This window comes from Labeo rohita, chromosome 12, assembly GCF_022985175.1.
Source record: "Labeo rohita strain BAU-BD-2019 chromosome 12, IGBB_LRoh.1.0, whole genome shotgun sequence".
In the NCBI taxonomy this organism is placed as follows: Eukaryota; Metazoa; Chordata; class Actinopteri; order Cypriniformes; family Cyprinidae; genus Labeo; species Labeo rohita.
This window is the reverse complement of record NC_066880.1, coordinates 9,376,045-9,397,405: the sequence shown is the minus strand read 5'-3', so window position 1 is coordinate 9,397,405 and position 21,361 is coordinate 9,376,045. Positions and strand designations below refer to the sequence as shown.

General features: G+C 35.1%; 1 protein-coding gene and 1 long non-coding RNA gene across 2 annotated transcripts; one reads left to right on the top strand and one right to left on the bottom strand.

Moving 5' to 3' along the window:
• The first annotated feature begins 291 nt into the window (after positions 1–291).
• Positions 292–20,216, top strand: ccdc57 (coiled-coil domain containing 57). The gene is given in 21 exon segments (XM_051123715.1): positions 292–938; positions 1,730–2,188; positions 2,281–2,311; positions 2,313–2,390; positions 3,127–3,228; positions 5,637–5,794; positions 5,878–5,952; positions 6,177–6,377; positions 6,853–7,011; positions 8,754–8,916; positions 9,081–9,203; positions 10,105–10,276; positions 10,597–10,788; positions 10,922–11,022; positions 11,224–11,424; positions 11,582–11,638; positions 12,676–12,898; positions 13,569–13,714; positions 13,964–14,092; positions 15,551–15,734; positions 19,279–20,216. Coding segments are annotated over 20 exon segments (3,078 nt in total). The 5' UTR covers positions 292–938; positions 1,730–1,790; the 3' UTR covers positions 19,464–20,216.
• Positions 15,597–19,363, bottom strand: LOC127173777 (uncharacterized). Its single transcript, XR_007828799.1, has 3 exons — positions 19,263–19,363; positions 19,097–19,185; positions 15,597–15,710 (listed from the first exon to the last, which is right to left on the bottom strand). It is a non-coding gene; the product is annotated as an uncharacterized LOC127173777 (long non-coding RNA).
• Positions 20,217–21,361: the final 1,145 nt, after the last annotated feature.

Here is a 21,361-nt window from a genome sequence, read left to right as displayed (position 1 = left end):
ATTGAAAGGATGAACATTTTTTCTCAGGAAGTTGTAGCATCTCAAAACTAAAGAATGATTTGCACGCTACATTGTTATTAAAAATAAGAAAATGTTTAATTTATACACAGTACTGACTAGAACGTGACAGCAGGCAGGTGGAAACCACGTGAATCAGGTGTCTTATTTCCCTTTGCGTCAGTCGCTTTTGTACAGTTTTGTAAGCAGCAGGAAAAGTTGTGTCACAGGTTTGAAGAAAAAAAAAAATTGTTTCAGCTTGTCCTGTTCTTTTAGGCAGGTACATGTACACAAACATGACATACTTGCCTGGGTTAAAACGTTTAAGTACTTATTTGCCAGAAGTGTAATTTTTAGTATGTGTAACTTAACTAAAATACAATACAAAATAAATAATGTCCCATATTTATGACTACTTATTTCTTTTCAAACAAAAACCGGAAGCGTTTAATAACTTTACGAAAGGCGTGATGCTTTTATAGCGGGAAATAACAGAAACGCCAGAAATAGGGCTTAATCAGATGTGAGCTCATAATTTCCGTTCTTCAAAGTAAATGACGCTAAGTTGTAAAGAGGAACTTCTGTTTGAGCTGAACTAGATTCATCCGCCCGGCAGACCATAGAAACGGATGTTACTACAGACGCCTTTTGTTTTCATGGCAACACTGATAGTTGTTGTGGCGCCGAGCTGGAACTTATGCTATGCCTTAGCTAGTTAGCTTAGCTGACCTAAATGTTTAATGCAAACAATTTTTAGACATATTTAGCAACTTCATTTCAGAGTAGCTGTTGTTGTTGTCTATTGTTGTGTAGACAGTTCCGGTCATCTTTGCCTATGACAGGAACATAAAAAAAACAAAAACAATATTCGCTGTGCAAGCTAACCGTAGAAAATACTTGCCTCTTCATTCATTAATGTTTGGGTTGATATGCAAATGAGGGTGAGTAACAGTTTTATGGAATAAAATATTCCTAATTCTGTCGAAATTGTTTAAAATAGCTTGTCTTGTTGTTTTCATATTTGCTATCGCTAAAAACTTTTGTCAAGCACTGAGACAGTTTAATGTTTTTTTTATGTTCTTCTTGTAGCTGAACATTTATGTTAGTTCGGTTGTTTCTTTCTTTTTTTTCTTTTTTGTATTTGTTTTTGTCAAAAGTTTTTAAACGGTAAGATTTGTATTATATATATATATTTTTTTTTTTTTAAATAAGTCTCTTCTACTTACCAAGCCTGCATTTATTTGGTCCAAAGTACAGCAAAAACAGAAAAATCTTAAATAGCTTTACTATTTAAAGTAACTGCTGTCTATGTGAATATATTTTAAAATGTAATTTATTCCTGTGATCAAAGATAAATGTTTTTGTGCAGCAAATCCGAATATTATAATGATTTTTGAAGGATCGTGTGATGCTAAAAATTCAGCTTTGGAATCACACAAATAAATTACATTTTAAAATATAATCAAATAGAAAACAGTTATTTTAAATAGTAAAAATATTTCAAAATTGTACTGTTTTGCTGTACTTTGGACCAAATAAATGCAGACTTGGTGAGCAGAAGAAAAAACTTAAAAATGTAAAAAATCTTACTGTTCAAAAACTTTTGACTTGCAGTGTGTGTCCTATTATCAGGTGACTTTTTAACCAATTTGTGACTTTATATGATGTGTAGGGTTTCTTTTAGCATGTTTGCTTCTAGACATGTTATGATGAGCACTTTTTGTGTCTACAGATTTGCTTCACAGGATGCCACATGTTTCAGTGCCCCGTTATTCAGCATCTGCTTCCTAACCATGCAGGAAGCTGTGGACCTGGAGGCCCAGCTGGCTTGTAAAGAAAGAGAATGGAAAGAACTTCAAACTTTGCGGATTCGACAACTGGAGACCGCTCTAAATGAAGCCACATCAGAGCTGTCCACCCAGAGAGAGCGTTTCCTCCGCTTGCGGGATGACTTCAAGTATAATCTACGTGTGTTGGAGGAGAGGGACAGAGAGCTGGAGCGCTATGATGCCTTGGCAGTCCGCGCTCAGACGGAAGAGAGTGCCAGGCGGGAAGAGGTTAGCGAGCTGAGGATTGAGATAGCGAAACTCCAGGATGCCCTGGAGGAGCAGCGGAAGGCGACGGAGGATGTAGAAGTGCAATATCAGAAGAGGGGAGTCGAGCATAGAGTCAAATTGGAAAAAGTCCAGAGGTATGTTTCTCAGGCTCATCTATATTTGGTCATCCATACTAATATCTAAATTTGTTTGTGGAATTTTGATGAGATTTGCTCTGGCTTTTTAGCATGATGGAAAGTGAGATTCAAAAACTCAGGGGGGGAGAACGAAACATTAAGACGGGATCTCCAGCGAAAAATTAGAGAATCTGATGGTGAACTGGCACTGCAGAAACAGGTATGGTGTCAACAGCAAAATTTATAGGATACATTTGTTGTGTTCAAAAACACAGGGGGTTGTATGTTTTAAAAAAGCTGGACTATATTTAACTAGACATGGCACAGTGCTCATGGCAGAAGATGCTTGAGAAGCATTGCAAAATGTTACGTAGTGGCAAAAGATGTCTGTCTGCATGCAGGTGGCTGTAACATAATACAACACAGCCAAAAGAAAAACAAACACTGACTTAATTAACTGACTAGACCGCTATTGTGGCCTGTCCTTAAATTTAAGTTAAAATCTAAAGCTGTAATATCTTATTACAGTTAAAATGTTGTTTCTGGTTTAAAAATTAATCCACAAAGTGGATGTCCTGGGATTATTGCCAGGACATTGTATGTTATTTAAAGTAAACCCACTGACCTAAAAGGATTCCAGCTGGCAGGAGTTCTTAGTCGCTGAGCTATGTCAACTAATCGCTAAAGCAATCCTCACCTCACTCACTAAAGTAAAATGATAAGGCCGTGAGGGATCACAGATAATGTCGGTGAACCAAAGCTATTTATGCTATAGTGCATTCAGGTCTGTTCGAAAATAGATTATTGTTCAGTGTTGTTGTCACTTGACTTTTGACATTTGAGTGTTGTTTATGCAAGACCATATAAGTGTTTTGTAAAGCTCTTTTTGCCTGCATTATTAGATAAAACAGTTTCATTTATAAACACTGGATCTTGTGCATTGCTATCTACAACAGGAAATGGTGGCAGATTTTGATAGTGAGATGAGGAAGCGGGAGCATGAATTCCATCTGAAGCTGGATGAAATGAACAGTGTGGTTCTCTCCCATGAGCTCAAAGTAAGACCCACTTATTTTGAGGTTCTTATAACCTTTATGTTTACACCAGTGATTGTCAACCTTGAATCTAAAGTCTCTTTACCCCTGGTACTTCTCTTACAATAAAAAAAAGTCCAAAATATGCAGTTTATTTTAAGTGTTTTATTTTCTTTCTTTTTTTAGTCTTCTAATGAATAAATATGTAACCCTGGACCACAAAACAAGTCATAAGGGTCAGAAACTGAGATTTATACATATGAAACCTGAATAAATACGGTTTCCATTGATGTATGGTTTGTTAGGATAGGACAATATTTGGCCAAGATAAAATCTGGAATCTGAGGGTGCAAAAAGAATCAAAATATTGAGAAAATCGCCTTTAAATTTGTCCAAATGAATTTCTTAGCAATGCATATTACTAATCAGAAATTGCGTTTTGATATATTTATGGTATAAAATGTACAAAATATCTTAATGGAACATGATCTTTACTTTAATATCCTAATGATTTTTGGCATAGAAGAAAAATCGACTATTTTGACCCATACAGTGTATTTTGGCTATTGCTGACAAATATACCTGTGCTACTTAAGATTGGTTTTGTGCTCCAGGGTCACATATGTAATTATTTATAGAATTATAGAAATGTACAATTTATAGAAATATTCTGTACCAGTCCTAACGGCATGGCAAAGTTTGAGGAAAGCATGCGTCTGTCGTTGGCTGCACAGACGAGCACAGAACACTATTTAGAGTCCCAGCCTCAGAGAAGACAAGAGAGCAGTGGATTTATTGATTTATTTACTGTATATTATGGTGCTGCCGCACAGATCCAATATTAACATGCGATTTCGTTCACAGCTGTTTACCTTCACAGTCATAACCAACTGTAACTCAAGTGTGTATTTAACATAAACTTGTGTGTATTTGACAGTTCGAGTGCAATAAGACACATGCTGTGTGACAGCCGATATGTAAAGTGTAAACAAATATAGCTTTAAAATGCATAATTTCAATGCGATAGACATAATAATTAAAACCAAACAGATGTTTTTTGGCAGCGTATCTGTAAAGGCACAGCCATATTATAAAAAAAAGGTGAGGAGCAGCAGTCCATTTGCATTTAAAGATACATGCACAAAAACTGTGTGTTTTTGCATCCACTCAAAATGGGAATTTTCAAAATGATATAATAAATGATCTGTTGGGTATTGAAACAGACACATTCTGGGGACGCCTGAGACTTATATCACATATTGTGAAAAGGAGCATAAAAGGTCACTTTTAAACAAATTTAAGACTCGTTGGGAACCCCTTGGAAGTTTGCTGAACACTCCTGGTTGAGAATCACTGCTTTAGACACTATATGGCCAACAGTACTGTATGTTGATGAATTGAAACGTCCACATGAATGATGAATTGGAATGCTGACCGTGAGCAAGGCCCCATTACCTAAATGTCAGTGCCTGAACTCATATCTGAATGGGGCACATTCCCACAGTCAAGTTTCAGCTTAATTTGGAAACCCTTCCCAGAAGAGTAGAAGCTGGTAGGGAGCACATTCTGTATAGATGTGTTGTTCACATATCCATATACACTACCAGTCAAAAGTTTTTGAATAGTAAGGTTTTTAATGTTTTTTCAAAGAAGTCTCTTCTGCTCACCAAGCCTGTATTTATTTGTTCCAAAGTACAACAGAAACAGTAAAATTTTGAAATATTTTTACTATTTAAAATAACTGTTTTTTTATTAGAATATATTTAAAAATTTAATTTATTTGTGTGATTTCAAAGCTGAATTTTTAGCATGATGAACAGACAGTTCAGATGAAGAGCATTTATCTGAAATAGAAATCTTTTGTAAAATTTGATAAAGTCTTTATCATCACTTTTGATCAACTTAAAGCATCCTTGGTAAGTAAAAGTATTAATTTCTATAATTTCTTTCCCAAAAAGAAAAAAATATATATACTGACTCCAAATTTTTTTTTTTTTATTTTAGATAAATGCTGATCTTTAGATCTTTCTATTCATCAAAGAATCCTGAAAAAATATTGATATTAATAATATAAAAAATGTTTCTTGAACAGCAAATCAGCATATTAGAATGATTTCTGAAGGATCATGTGACACTGTGGACTTAAGTAATGATGCTGAAAATTTTGCTTTGATCACAGGAATAAATTAAATTTTTTAATATGTTCAAATAGAAAACAGTTATTTTAAATAGTGAAAATATTTCAAAATTTTACTGTATTTTTTGTACTTCAGATCAAAAGCAGGCTTGGTGAGCAGAAGAGACTTCTTTAAAAACATTAAAAATCTTACTGTTCAAAAACTTTTGACTGGTAGCACATATTTTACCAAAGTTTAACTCTGTGATTGTCTGCATTAAGTATTTTGAGTTTAATAATAATCTTAATTGTCCAGGAAAAGCTATTGAGCAAAGAGCTGGAGGTCCACGCCAAAGCTCACAGTCAGGCCACCGAGGCCCTGCAGGCCTCTGAAGAACTTTACCAGCAGGCTCAAAAAGAGATCCAACGCAGAGACTGGGACCTAAAGAACACCACTGCAATGAAAGACTCCAGGTAAACTGACAGATGTATGCTTATAAAGCAGTTGTTTTCATTTTAAGAAGATTATGAAGAAGATCATAATTACTGTTTTACAGGATAAAAGAGCTTGAAGTCAAACTAAAACAAATGGAGAAAATTTGTAAAAAAGAGCAAGAAGCCTACAACAGGAAGTAAGTACTACATTTAGAGTTTGAGATACCCTATCATAAAGTATACAGTTATTACACATAAAGATACAGTAAAACAAATTACATGAACATTTTTAGATCCAAATGACCAATCAAAAATAGTTGAGGTCATGAACCTTTCTGTGGTAGATTAATATGCATAGCTCAGATTACTCTAGGTAGGCCAGCATGTCTTGCTCTGATGTTTTGAAATTTGATATATGCAGACACGCAGAGCTGGAACGAAGATCTCGAGAGAAAGAGGATGCATTGGGTCTCATGAGAGAGGCTCATGCCCGAGAGCACCAAGAGGAGAGGGGGAAAACTTCAGAATTGCAGGCCCAACTGGACAGGATGATCCTGGAGCAGGAGAGGAGAGAAAAAGGCCATATGGATGACCTCCAACACAGAGACCAGCAGATACAAGAGTAAGACACAAATGTGTCAAATTTACTATTCACAGATTATTTGTCAAGAAGTACTTCAGCTGTGCATATTATTGCATGAAGAATTACATTTTGCACTAAATGTTAAATGGTCCATCTGTGTATATGGAAGGGAGATGCATTACGCAGCTCCTGCTGATGACTGAATTAGTGTAAATACATTGAGAGGAAATGAGTGGGTGTCCGTGAGAACGGCTTTCTGAGCACTAGGATTATATAACATATTTAAAATTCAAGGCCTCTAGGTAACAAGTGCTCTTAATTTTTCTGTGCCTATAATTTAACGTTTATAAATTTTATATATATATATATATATATATATGAGATGGACAGGTTAAGACAGACAACATGGCTGCTGTAAGAATTATCTGTACTCAATCGAGAGCCTTCATTTGTTTTTGTACCACAGTTGTAACCAGATCCCTATTAGATTTGAGTCTCTTATTTGATACCAAAGGCTCAGAGTGCAGCTGGAAACAACTCGATCTGGCTGGGATACTTACATCACGCAGGTCTCCAAAGAAAATGTTGCCAAGGATACAGAGCTGCTTTCTGCAGGGGAGAGAGAAGCCAAAGTGAGAGCAGAGCTGGAAAGGTGTAAAGAGGATATAGAAAGGTAAGGGTCACAAGAGAATAATAATTGCTTATGTTTTACACAACATTTAAATTGTTAAACTGCATTGTACTGTGAGAAATTAAAGCAAGATTAGGGAAGCACCAATATTAAAATTCTGGCCAATAATTTTTTTTTTTGATCAATAGGCAAGAAATGACTGATAATAAAATTCTATACTACTTTGTCTAAATAAATTAAAAAATAAAATACTAAAAACTATAATTATATGTACACTATATGTACACTGTACACTGTGCTTTTAAAGATCAACTTATTTAAAAAATAGTAATCTAAATGAAAAATAGGTGAAAAGATCATTCACAAATAAATATCCAATATTAACATACAAATAAATAAATTAAAAAAAAAATCAAAAAGGTCATCTTGTGAAGTTCATATTTATGCATAGAGAAGTCAGTTATAATGTCCAAAAGAAGTTCAGAAAGATTTTTTAATACCCTGTGTCTACAAAATGATAATGTACGTCAGTGCATTTTTGCTTTTTTGTTTTTATTCAGATTATGAAAGTGCTGTAAACTGAATCATAGCTTTATTAAAAAAGTCATTTATTTCAACAAATTTATTTTCAGTGCAGATGCTGCATCCATTGCATCCAACATGTTTACTCATTGACACTTCCCAAGTAGGAAACTCTGGGCTTAAAGGATGTTTTAAGTTTTCCACTCATAATTACACCTTTGATGTGCCTTTCATATGCGTTCAAATCGTAAATATGATCTTACGAACACTGAACATTATTTGACCACAGCCTAATATTGTCCAGTAAGGCAAAGGCAAAAGTTTACATACATTTCTAATTATTTTATCAAAATAAGAGGGATCATGTTATTTTTTTATTTAGTACTGACCTGAATACGATATTTTACATAAAACACATTTACATATAGTCCACAAGAGAAAATAATAGTTCAAATGCACACTGAAGCTCCAGAAGGAAAAACGAGGCATTAAGACCTGGGGGGTAAAAACTTTTTGAATGTGAAGATTAGGGTAAATGTAACTTATCTTGTCTTCTGGGAAACATGTAAGTATCTTCTGTAGCTTCTGAAGGGCAATAAATAAAAAAAATATATGATTTAAGCAAAATAAGAAAAATGTACATTCTGTTCAAAAGTTTACACCCCTGGCTCTTAATGCCTCGTTTTTCCTTCTGGAGCATCTGTGAGCGTTTGAACCTTCTGTAATAGATGCTTATGAGTCCCTGAGTTGTCCTCAGTGTGAAAAGATGGATCTCAAAATCATACAGTCATTGTTGGAAAGGATTCAATTACACAAAAATGCTGAAAATCCAAAACGTCTGTGGTACCTGAAGGATTTTTCTGAAGAACAGCAGGCAGTTTAACTGTTCAGGACAAACAAGGGACTCATGAACAACTATCACTAAACAAAAAACACAGCTGTGGATCATTCAGTATTAAGAATTAAGTGTATTTAAACTTTTGAACAGAGTCATTTTTATACTATTTTCTCTTGTTGTCTATATGTAAATGTCTTTTATGTGAAATATCTTATTCAGGTCAGTACTAAATAAAAAATAACATGCATTTTGTATGATCCCTTTTATTTTGGTAATATAATTATCATTTTGCAAATTCTGCAAGGTGTATGTAAACTTTTGACTTCAACTGTATTGTGCATCCCAAAGTATGTGAATTTGCAAGTTTAGGTTGAGGTATAGCCACATTTGCTTTATATTTACAATCCTTCTGATGGTCTGTCAGGTATAAGCAGCAGGTGTCTAGTGGTCTACAGAGGGAGCAGGCATTGGAGCAGAAGAGAGTTCAGCTGGAGTTGGACTGGGAGCGACGTTGTGAGGAAGTGCGTTCTGAGCACTACTTGAGGAGTGAGGAGCTAATCCAAAGCCTCACACAGGCCAGAGACCAGGTGAGCTGATTCTCAGTCAGACACTTTACAATACAAACATATTTTGTATTTTATGTAACCTGTAGATCATATTTTAAAAAAAATATTTATGACCTATATTTGCTAACCAGTTAGTGTAGGGGATGTAAGGATGTCATGTTTTATATTTTGATATCTGCTCTAAGATAACTGCTGAGCTGAAAGAGAAGGAACGAGAGTTGCAGGAGACGGTTACACTGCTGAAAAGTGTCACCATAGAGCGAGATCAGGCTTTACATGGGACCAAACCAGCACTAACAGGAAATCAGGTTAGACCACATGCAGCTTTCTCTGTTACACCATTCAGACTATTTAATACTGTAAAGGAACCGGTTAGTATTTAGAATGTACTTTGGTGAACAAACAACTCAAATGGCATGATGACAGCTGAAGATCTGATGGGTATCTCATCCAACAGTTTTCTGGGTTTCGTGCCAAAGTGTCTGTAGAGTAGGTGTCACACAGGATATGAAGCAAATCATCTGACCCTAACTTGCCCCTGGAGGATTATCTATGTAGTTGCTTAGAAAATGTATCTTGAATTACTAATTAAAAATAAAACAGCAGACATTATATGTCAATATCCACAGGATTAATTAATCTAAGACCTGCTCTTCCATTCATTAAATAGAACTACAGATGGTATACACTAGGTGCTATGCTTTTATAGCTATTCTGAAGTTAAACTTCACATTTAGCTGTTCATATCTGCCCTGTCAGCCATTTGGAAGGTTATTTATAAGGCTTTAAATAGCATATCACCAGAAGATGCTTGGCCACTAACAGAATGTTACTGTGAAAGTTCACAATCTCCCTGGACATTATGTGCAATGAAAGGTTGTATCCCATAACACCACATATCCATATATTCAGCACAGTTTAACTTGTCTTACGTATCAGCACTTTAAATTGCCAGCTGACAGTTTTTCCGACAACCAGAGTCTGACCGTAAAGTAATACATGTCTTTTCAGCACAAGTATTATTATGTTTGTGGTGTGTGTTCAGTCCTGTAATAGCTTGTTGACTGATTGAAATTCAGATCTTTAAAAATATGTCAGCATGCTGCAATCTCCTGCCTCCACCTAGTGGTTGCTAATTGGCTTATATAATCATTTTATTGCTTCATTCTTTTCTTACATAACATAAAACAGTGTGAACTGCATCTGCAGGCATCTGCAGTAGACAGCAGCAGTTTCCCTTCAGAAGAGATCAGGAGACTCCAGCAACAGAACAGCACTCTTAGAGCAGTGGTGACTGAAATGAGGAAAGAGATGGAGAACCTGAGCCAGCATATGCCTATAGCTCAGAATCCGACCACAAATCCAGAGCTCAGCACTGCAGGTACAAGGGGTCTCCAAACCAATAAGGAAACTTAAAAGAATATTTGATTATTTCTGTGACACATTTCATCCCCCTACTTTTTGGGAAATAATCATTCGAACTGGGTATTTAAAAGAATATTCTGATTTAAATACTGGTGAAAATAATTTAGGTCTGTCTTCCAGTTTGTAAAAGCAAGCTGAAATCACAGTACAGTAATGCACTTGGTCTTAAGTATCCTGCCAAGGATACTGCAAGTAGTGCATACATTGTATTACTTGCTTTTGTGTTAGAACATTTAACCTCCATCTTGTTGTATGACACTATTTTGTCTATTTTAGGGGCTACAGACTACAGTCAAGCTCTGGAGAAAGAGATCCAGGAGCTGAAGGCCAAATGTCGTGATCTAGAGGAGCGGTTAGAGGAATCTTCCAAGACACTCAATACTACCAGCATTCCTGCCCTTGCTTTCCCTGTTTCTCCTGATAATGCTTATCTTCAAAACCACATTAGATCACTTAATGAGACCATAGGTGATTTAAAAATGAACTCAAACCTTCAAAAAAAAAAAAAAAAAAAAAAAAAAACATGTGGATTGGTGGTTTAAATTTTAAAAAGTGTGTTTTCTGGAAAAAAGATTAGTGTTCTAATGAAGAGTGTTTACAGGTGGGCTGCGAGTGGAGAAAGTAGCCAGTGCTGCTGCTCTGAAGAAACAGGAAGTGAGGCTGGCACATTTGGAGTCTGCTGTGGAACAGCTTACCCAGCAGGTAATGATTTTAGTCTTTTCCCCTAGGCACCTAATAATTCGAAAAGCATAATATGATGTAATGTTTGTTTAGATGGAAACTATTTTAACAGATAACACACACACCAGTTAGCACAGAGCCAGTATACACCCTGGTTGTTGCCACTCTGTGGCATTTCATGATCAGTTACAGGGAGAGTTGGTTATTATTCTATTTCTCCAGTGTCATTCAAAACACATGGAGAATGAGAGCTTACGTCTGGAGCTGGCCAATCACAAGAGGGCAGCAGAAGCTGAAGAAGCAAGGCTCAAGCAAAGAGTGGCAGCTACTGAGCTGGAGTTAAATGAAGTGAGACGGGAGGCAGAAGAGTATCAGAAAGGCAGTTTGATCCACAACCTAGAGACTGTTGCACTTGGCAACCAGGCAAGTTTGAAGTATATATAATTTAATTTTAAATAATACTTTCTAATAAGTGCAAATAAAGGCATGATCTTTCTGTCTTAAACAGACAGGATAATTAAGATATATATTTTCTAAATTACAATTTGTCTTTATTAAACTACAATGTATTTGTGGTCAGGTGTCAGCACTCAAGGTTGACCTTGCAAGCAGGAGAGAGCCCATAGTCCTTAATCAGGTACAGCCCTTAATTTAAAATAATATAATACAATACAATATAATGCACCATAAAAATGTTTAATAGTAGAATCACTGACAAACATTTTATTATTTCAACAAATATAAAAATAATTTCCCCCACTTTCTAAAATTCCTAAATTCATTTTTTGGCGAAAGTGTCCTGATAATTTACCCAGCCCCATGTTATCCTAGATGCTCATGTCTTTCTTCGATTGTAAAGAAGTTAAGTTTGTTGAGGAAAACCAGGATTTTTCTTCATATAATGGTCTTCAGTGTTGGCCACTGGGTAGAAGGTCCAAACTGCAGTTTCAATGCAGCTTTAAAGAGCTCTACACTATCTCAGTGTATACTTTTTAACCACAAATGCTCGTCTTACACTAGCTCTGCAATGTGCGTTTTTACACATTGTGTAATCGCATTGGAAAAGTCACAAGCGGTTAGAGATCTCTCATTTTCTCCTCCAACTTCAAAATTGTCTGATTTCATTGTTTTGACCTTTTTCGTAAAGGGCGTGATTATGTAATGCGTGAGGTTGAGTTAGTGCAAGATGAGCATTTATGGTTAAAAAGTATATAAATTTGTATTTTTCTTAGAAAATGACCAATCGTTTCACTAGATAACACCCTTATTTCTCAGCTGGGATCATGTAGAGCCCTTTAAAACTGCAGTTTGGACCCTTAATACTTTGGCCACCATTTACGTCCACTATATGGAGAAAAATCCTGAAATGTTTTCCTCAAAAACCATATTTCTTTTTGACTTAAGAATGAAAGACATGAATATCTTGGATGAGGGGTGAGTACATTTTTATTCTGGAAGCGAACTTCCCCTTTAAGCAGAAGCCATTGGCAACTGGCTGTATCAGCACTTAGGACTGCTGGCCAAACAGTGTATCTCCTAATTAATATTTATGAGCAACGTTAATAAAGTGTGTTATGTTTCATTCTTGTGGTTATATATTACTAACATGAATTGTCTTTTATCAGAAATATGATTTATGCTTTCTTAAACAAGAATGTATGCTTGGTATTGAAGAGTGAGATGGTAAAGCAGCTTCAGGAGGAGAACTTATCCCTGAGACAGCAGCTGCTGCTACTGCAGAGTTCAGCCAGAGGGGGCGCCGTGGGTGATGTTGCTACTCTTCAGTCAAAGCTCAAACAGGCTGCACGCTTGATCTCCAGCCTCAGTCAAGACAAACGGCAACTCATTGAAATGGGCAACAGGCTCCGTGCGCAGCTGATAGAAGCAGGACTGGAGGGTTGGTATTGCTTTTGAAGCATAATAATTGGTTTCAGTAGTATTTTCATCCAGAATGAATTGACAATATTAGATTTCCAAATGTTTTAAAATATATCAGGAATTAAATATATCAGGAATTATCTCTGGCTCAAGAGAGATATAAAGAACTCTCTTCTGTTATTTTGTGAAAGGGCACATGGGGTTAACAGCCATAATTCACCACTCATTGTTATGCTGGTGCCCCATCACAATGGGCTGATCCATGTTTTTACCAAGGGATTAAAGAAGCCTTAGTTTGGTTCTCAACAGAGAGCCCAATGCTTATTTGTCCCGGAAATTCTTCATACTTTGTGTGTTTTGTCTTGATTCAAATCGGTTATACAACTCATTGAGAAGTCATTCACTGGCAAATCATTGCTGAATATCAACACATCCAAATAGTTTTACTCGCTACATCCTTGGTTTGATACGTCCTGTGCATTTAAAGCCAAAAATGACATTTAAATTATGAAAATTGTCTAAAATAGACGTAAAGGGGTGGAAACTATCACCTTGTGTGAAATGTGAAATTTAACATTTTTTAATCCAAAATGTGCCCTCTTTTTTTTTTTCAAGTTGTACATAAATCAAAATTCAGTAAGTTTTACAATAGAATGAAAATTGTTTCTTCACCAAATTGTATTTTTTAGTTCCACGGCACTCAAAGGTCATTCTCAAACCAAGTGATCCGGAGCACGGTCTGATGGAAAAAGACGCTTCTCAATCCGAACATGGGCTGCAGGCAAAGAGCCGCTTATCTACACTGGAACAGCTACAGTACCAGTTGACCACTCAGGTGATTCCTGCATGAGAGAGACTTTGTTCAATCAAAGTGTGCTCTCTGTATTGATACAGAGAATATGTTTCATCATATTAATCAGTTTGGCCTCTGTAGCTTGTATGCAGTGTCATTCTTTGTCAAGGCCGCTGGAACATGGCAAAAGTCAGCAGTCACTCCTTTGTCAGATGTATGAAAATCCATGGTTGATTGTAATCACGCAAGCATGAACTGTAAATACCTTAATTTTGTTTTTTTTTACTCTAGGAGCTACAATATGCACAAAGAGATCAATATAAGAAAATGCCAATTATAGTCCGTCCTCAATTCTCTGAGAGTGAGAGATCAGAAAAACGCAAAACCGCCAACCCATGGGGGCCTGCAATCAGAGTCCAGGTACTATGACATCTTCAGCACCCCATAAATATATTTTACACATACACTATTGTTAAAAAGTTTTTTTTTTTTTTTTTTTTTTTTTTTAAAGAAATTAATATTATTTGGCAAGGATGCATTAATTTGGTCAAAAGTGAAATTTATAATGTTACATTAATTCCTATTTCAAAGTTTCCACCAAAACAGCACAACAGTTTTCAGCATTGATAATAATAAAGCTTTTTGAGCACCAAATCAACATACTAAAACAGGGGTCACCACCAGTGTTGGGGGTAACCATTACAAGTAATGTGAGTTATGTAATCAGATTACTTTTTTTCAAGTAACTAGTAAAGTAACGCATTACTTTTGAATTTATAAGAAAATATCTTTAGTTACTTTTTCACATAAGTAACGCCAGTTGAAACTGAGATTTATACATCATATATATGAATAAATATGCTTTACATTGATGCATGGTTTGGTAGGACAATAAAGAGATAGAACTTTTGAAAATCTGGAATCTGTGGGTGCAAAAAATTCTAACTATTGAGAAAATCAACTTTAAAGTTGTCCAAATTAAGTTATTAGCAATGCATATTAATAAATAAAAATTAAGTTATGATATATTTATGGTAGGAAATTTACAAAACATCTTCATGGAACATGATCTTTACTTAATATCCTAATGATTTTTGGCATGAAAGAAAAATTGATCATTTTGACCTATACAGTGTATTTTTGGCTATTGCTACAAATATACCCGTGCTTCTTAAGACTGTTTTTGTGGTCCAGGGTCACACATATCCTTTATGCATGTAATCCCACTTTATTAAGCAATGTCTTTGCTGCTGACCAGTCCTTCGATGATCCAATTTAACCATACTAATAAGCAAAATTTATTTTATATACACTAACATTTGGGCTTGATTTTTTTTTTTTTTTTTTTTTTTTTTTTTTTTTTTTTTTTATTATTGCTGAAGAGTGTTTTTCTCCTGAGAGAATTTACTTTTCTTTTAGCCTGAGGTGCATTCATTTCACTTTTTTGGGTGTGAAAGGCCTTTTACGTTTGCCAAAATGATACATTTTTATATTATAAGCAAACAAGCAGACCCTGCCCAGGTTTAAAATGTAACACAAAAAGTAACATAATGCATTACTTTCCATAAAATAGTAACTAAGTAACGTAATTAGTTACTTTTAGGGAGTAACGCAAAATTGTAATGCATTATTTTTAAAAGTAACTTTCCCCAACACTGGTCATCACACTCGGCCCTGGAGGGCTGGTTTCCTACAGAGTTTTGCTCCAGAGCTAAACTCTGCAGGACACTAGCCCTCCAGGACAGAGTTTGGTGACCCCTGTATTAGAACGTTTTCTGAAGGATCATGTGACCCTGAAGATTGCAGTAATGGCTCTTACAAATATAGCTTAGCCAGTGTTTTAATGTTTGAGTTCCTTTTCTTTGTTCCTTCCTCAAGTCTGTGGGCAGTAAGGAAAACACTCCTCCGCAAAACCAATCTGAAGCTCCGGTACAGCTGCCTGGGTCATCCCACTTTTTGTTGTCATCCATGGGCACTGATGATTCCCTACAGGATGTGTGGAAGATGTTGGATCGAGGTTTGAGTTCCTCTGCATTTTCTACAAGTGACAGTGAGGACAAAGGTGAGCAGAAAAGTCATAAATGAGTCACTTTAATCTTTAAACCATTTAAATTCAATCATATACGTGTTGTATAGTGCCTTGTTCATTGCCAGACTTAACAAAACACAGATAAACACAAATAGTAAGGTTAAAACAAGATCAAGCAATGTCCTTTGCAGTTCTTCTCTCATTACCAAACTTCATATAATTTATTGACTGTTTAGCCATGTTGAATGAGCAAACATATTACACACATTCTGTGTGTGACATTTCGTCACTTGATTTGGCAAGACAAAGGATCATATTTGATCAGAATTGCTTTGTGAATTGGGGAAATCACGACAGAGCTGCATGATTGGACTTGAGGCCAAGTTTCCCAATCTATGGTCATAATGCTGATCAGACCGTAGAGCCATTTGATTTTTTTTTAACCAGTCAAATCAAGTTTACTCTTGTTTCTTTAAAAGACATTGTCTTATGCTGGTCTTTCAGGCTTATTTTGAATGAGAATAGTCTATACAGGCCATAGTATCTAATATTTGTAGTTCTCTTTGGAAATTGTGGCTTTTGGGTCCTGGTGGTACATCAGTTTCATCAGACAACTGATGAAACCATTTAGAGGAGTGGCAAAATGTCTTCATTAAATTGAAAACAAAGTCCAGCTGACTAAAAATACACCAGACATGATTTTCACCTTTATGTACCCTGGACAGACATTTGCATCATTTGAAAACCTTGGCACTGAAACAGGTAATTGCAATGGCAACTCTGCAATCATGCAACCAAAGGTTCAGTGTCAGCATTGCTTCATAGTACATATTTTAGTGCGAATATCAAATTATATTTACTTAGAGAGCATTTCAGCATCAGTCACGTGCACAAGTACAGAGTTTTGATCTTTGCACCTCCGTTAAAAAGATTAAAGATGATAATATCTGATATTACAAATGGTATTGACCTCTATTTGGGACCATGACAAATAAGGAAATCTGAAAGGATAAAAAGGAGAAATCTTTTAAAAATGTATTTTTAAACACGCATGTAAAACACAAATTTAATCTTTGTATTTGTCTTGGTCTTGAAACGTGTTTTTATTATTTTCTACAACAATCTTGATTTACTCAAATAGTTTCATCAAGTGGTTTAATCATTAAATGTATGTTTTTTTAATATGCCAGGTCAAAACATTTTAAGAATTTTAGTTTTTACAATCTTATGTCATTTTTTACTTTAAGCACTAACAAAAATATTAAAAAAGACATTTAATTAGCAAATCTAAATGTCTGAATTAAGTCATTATGTTTATTATATAAAAATATTTTTATATATCAAGTAATTTATGTGGATTATTTTTTATTACACATTTATTTTTAATAAACTTAACTAAATAGATTTGGTCAAAGTGATGTCATTTACAGTTGTGTTCAAAACAATAGCAGTCCATCATCACTAACCAGGAGTGCATTTCCCGAACAACAACGTAACTTGCTGATTAACCTCCATAGTACGATGCGTTGTTGTAGAAACTAACTAGCTAGTCACGGCTGTTTCCCGAACACGGTCGCAGAGTAATAGAAAACCAACAGACCCAACAGTCATGACATGCATGCTGCTGATTCTGTGTAATTAATTCATTATTGGAAAAGGGTGTGTTTAAAATAATAGCAGTGTGGAGTACAATTAGAGAGGTACATTCTGTGAAAAAAAAAAAAAAGTGGTTTTTATGTTAGGATATAGTAAATGTTGTACTGTGCATTTTTTTCTAAAAATCTGAGTGAAATGGGTCATTGCAGACATTGTTCAGAAGAACAGTGTACTTTGATTAAAAAGTTGATTAGAGAGGGGAAAACATATGTGACCCTGGACCACAAAACCAGTCATAAGGGTCCATTTTTTGAAACTAAGATTTATGTCATCTGAAAGCTGAATAAATAATCTTTCCATTGATGAATGGTTTGTTAGGATAAGACAATATTTGGCTGAGATACAACTATTTGAAAATCTGGAATCTGAGGGTGTAAAAAAATCTAAATATTGAGAAAAAAAAAGAAACGCCTTGGAAAGTTGTCCAAATGAAGTTCTTAGCAATGCATATTACTAATCAAAAATTAAGCTTTGATGTATTTTACAGTATGAAATTTACAAAATATCTTCATGAAACATGACCTTTACCTAATATCCCAATGATTTTTGATATAAAAGAAAAATTTTGATCTATACAATGTATTGTTGGCTATTGCTACAAATATCCCCTGCTACTTATGACTGGTTTTGCGGTCCAGGGTCACATATAAAGAAGTGCAGAAAATGATAGGCTGCTCAGCTAAAGTATATCAAATGCTTTAAAATGGCAACCAAAACCAGAAAGACGTGGAAGAAAACAGAAAAGTACCATTCGAATAGCCAAAATGGCAAAGACTCAGCCAATGATCAGCTTTAGGGTGATCAAAGAAAGTCTAAAGTTATCTGTGAGTACGATAACAATTAGAAGATGCCTATATAAAGCCAAGCTATTGGCAAGAAGCCCCCGCAAAGTCCTATGTGTTGAAGAGGTTACAATTCACCAAAGAACACACTGACTGACCTAAAGAGAAATGGCGCAGTATTTTATGGACTGACTTAAGCAAGATTGTTCTTTTTGGGTCCAGAGGCCACAGGCAGTTTGTCAGATGACCCCCAAACACTGATTTCAAGTCACAGTACAATGTGAAGACAGTGAAGCATGGTGGTGCAAGCATCATGATATGGGGATGTTTCTCGTACTGCGGTGTTGGGCCTATTTATCGGTCATCATTGATCAGTTTGAGTACATCAGAATACTCAAAGAGGTCATGTTGCCATATGCCGAAGAGGAAATGGCCTTGAAATGGGTGTTTCAACAAGACAATGACCCCAAACACAGCAAGCAAGCAGCATCTTTGTCCAGACCAACAAGATTAATGTTATGGATAGGCCAGCCCAATCCCAGGATGTTAATCCAATAAAAAACTTGTGGGGTGACATGAAAAATGCTGCTTCTGAGGCGAAACCAAGAAATGCAGAGGGATTGTGGTGTGTAGTCCAATGAATGTGGTATGTAGTGGGCTGAAATACCCGTTCACAGGTGCCAAAAGTTCAATGACTCCATGCAACACAGACAAATATTAGTTCAGTGATTCACAATAAAGCTAAATTTTCAAGCATTTTTCAGTTTATACAGTAAATGTTTGACTGCCTAATATTGATTTTTCTTCACTTTCTTTTGAAGTAGTAATCTTTTGATTTAGAATAGAACTTGTGCAGTGTTCCCAATGCATTTACGTGTAAATAAAAATTATAAGCATTTTGAGTTTTACTCGCTTTTTTAAACACACTGCTATTATTTTGAACAAAACTGTACATACTTTCTTTTTCCTGAAGCACTCTTCTTTCAGTTGGTTTTCTCAAGATCATAATAGTGATGTCTCATGGCTACAGGGATCAAACCTGCAAACTTTTCAATACCAGTACTTTGAGTCACCCATGTTACATGGAATTTACTACTTTAAATTTAGCAATTTGACACCTTACCATTTTGTATTCTCAGGTAGAGCAGCTACAGCAAACAGAGGACACCCAAATATTATTCATCCTCCTGCTCCACCGGTCAGTGTGGAGGGAACGAAAGCATCACTCCAGGAAAAGAAGAAACAAAGTCATACGACATTTGCTAAAAAGACACGTCCTACTGGAAATAATAGCAAGATTCGGAATTACAACATCAAAGACTAAAAAGGCATTATTTTGGGCCACTCCGGTCTTAAGTGCCACATTTTTATTTGTTCACTTTGCATCATGCAAGATTTTTTAATATTTGTACCTTTTGTAAAAGTTCCAATAAATTATTGCATAAGTTGACCAAAAGACATGTGAGCCTTTTATAATAATAATTAAATGCACTTAGATAGGGCTATTTGGTCTTTTTTTAGCAATATTTCTGTAGTAGAATTGTTACACTTAACATACTGTGCAATGTGTCTCTGTTAAACTGAAGAACTGCAGTAACCCTGTGCTGTCCAGCCCCTTTATGATGACATCACAGCCTCAGCAGGTGTAGGATTCCACTCCTCCCACTGCATTGTCCTGACATCACCCTATCTCCTAGCAACTCCCTTGCATTCATTCTGATAGGCTGGTTCTACACACCTCCGCTCACCGATTGGTGAATTTCTTTCCACTGGTAACGGTCAAAATTTCATGCACTGTGTCTCTCACGTGTCTCCAGAGCTCCACAGCGCCGCCAACAGACACACGGTACAACACAGTCTGTGTGCAGCCTTCATGTGCTGGTCCTTTTGCATCTAACCAACAGCAGATCAATACAATGCATAGCAGATGAAAATCAATATGAACTGATCAATATGAACTGAATTTATAGTGTACATATTTGATTGCTCTATTTAGACTGGATCCTTTGACATAAAAAGCCAAATGGTGCATTATTATGACACTTCTGTTTTACGCAACAAATAAAGCACACTGATTCTCTCAGGTTATTCAAAAGTGTATTAAAAATGCTATTTATATATATAAAAAAATCTGTTTAGACACTGTAAAATCTTTTTTAAAAATACACTACCAGTCAAAAGTTTTTGAACTATAAGAATTTTAATGTTTTTTTTTTAAAGAAGTCTCTTTTGCTTACCAAACTTACATTTATTTGATCAGCTAAAGCAGTGAAATATTTTTACTATTTAAAATAACTAATTTCTATTTGAATATATTTTAAAATGCAATTTATTTCTGTGATCAAAGCTGAATTTTATCATTACTCCAGTCACGTGATTCTTCAGAAATCATTCTAATATTCTGATATGCTGCTCAATAAGCATTAATTATTAATATCATGTTAAAAACAGCAGAGTAAAATTTTTTCAGGTTTATTTGATGAATAGAAAGTTCAGAAGAACAGCATGTATCTAAAAGAGAAATCTTCTGTAACATTAGAAATGTCTTTATCATCACTTTTGATCAATTTAAAGCATCCTTGCTAATTAAAAATATTAATTTCTACAATTTATTTCTCCTCCAAATAAAAATAAACAACAATAAATGTAAATACTGACAGTAATTTGGCATGATGCTTTTCTTAAAGGGGAAGAAAAAAAAATCAGTGAAGCAATATAAATTTTGAAAACTTTTTGTCCAGCAAATCAAAGTCAGCATAGTGTAACCAACATGCATATGGAGTGACAAATATATATATATATATATATATATATATATATATATATATATATATATATATATATATATATATATATATAATTAAGAATTAAACATTCCATTAATTCTTAAACATTACGAAAATTATTTAATTGAGAATTCTTTAGGACACACCAAATCTTTTAAAATGTTTGTTTAAACAAGCTATAATTAAAGCTATAATTATATCCAGGATTTTAATACTTCAAGCAATTTCTAATGTTTAAACAAGTAATCCACACTGTAAATAAGCAATGAAAAATTATGATAAATAAAACATCGACACTGTGTTACAATACCAATCCAATGTTGCATGCTGAATTTACCCAATTTCAGATTGTTTGCAAACCACAGACACACAACCCTCGTGTCGCCTTGAACTTGAACTTGCTCGCTCAGACCCGTGAAAGCAGAAATTTGTGCTG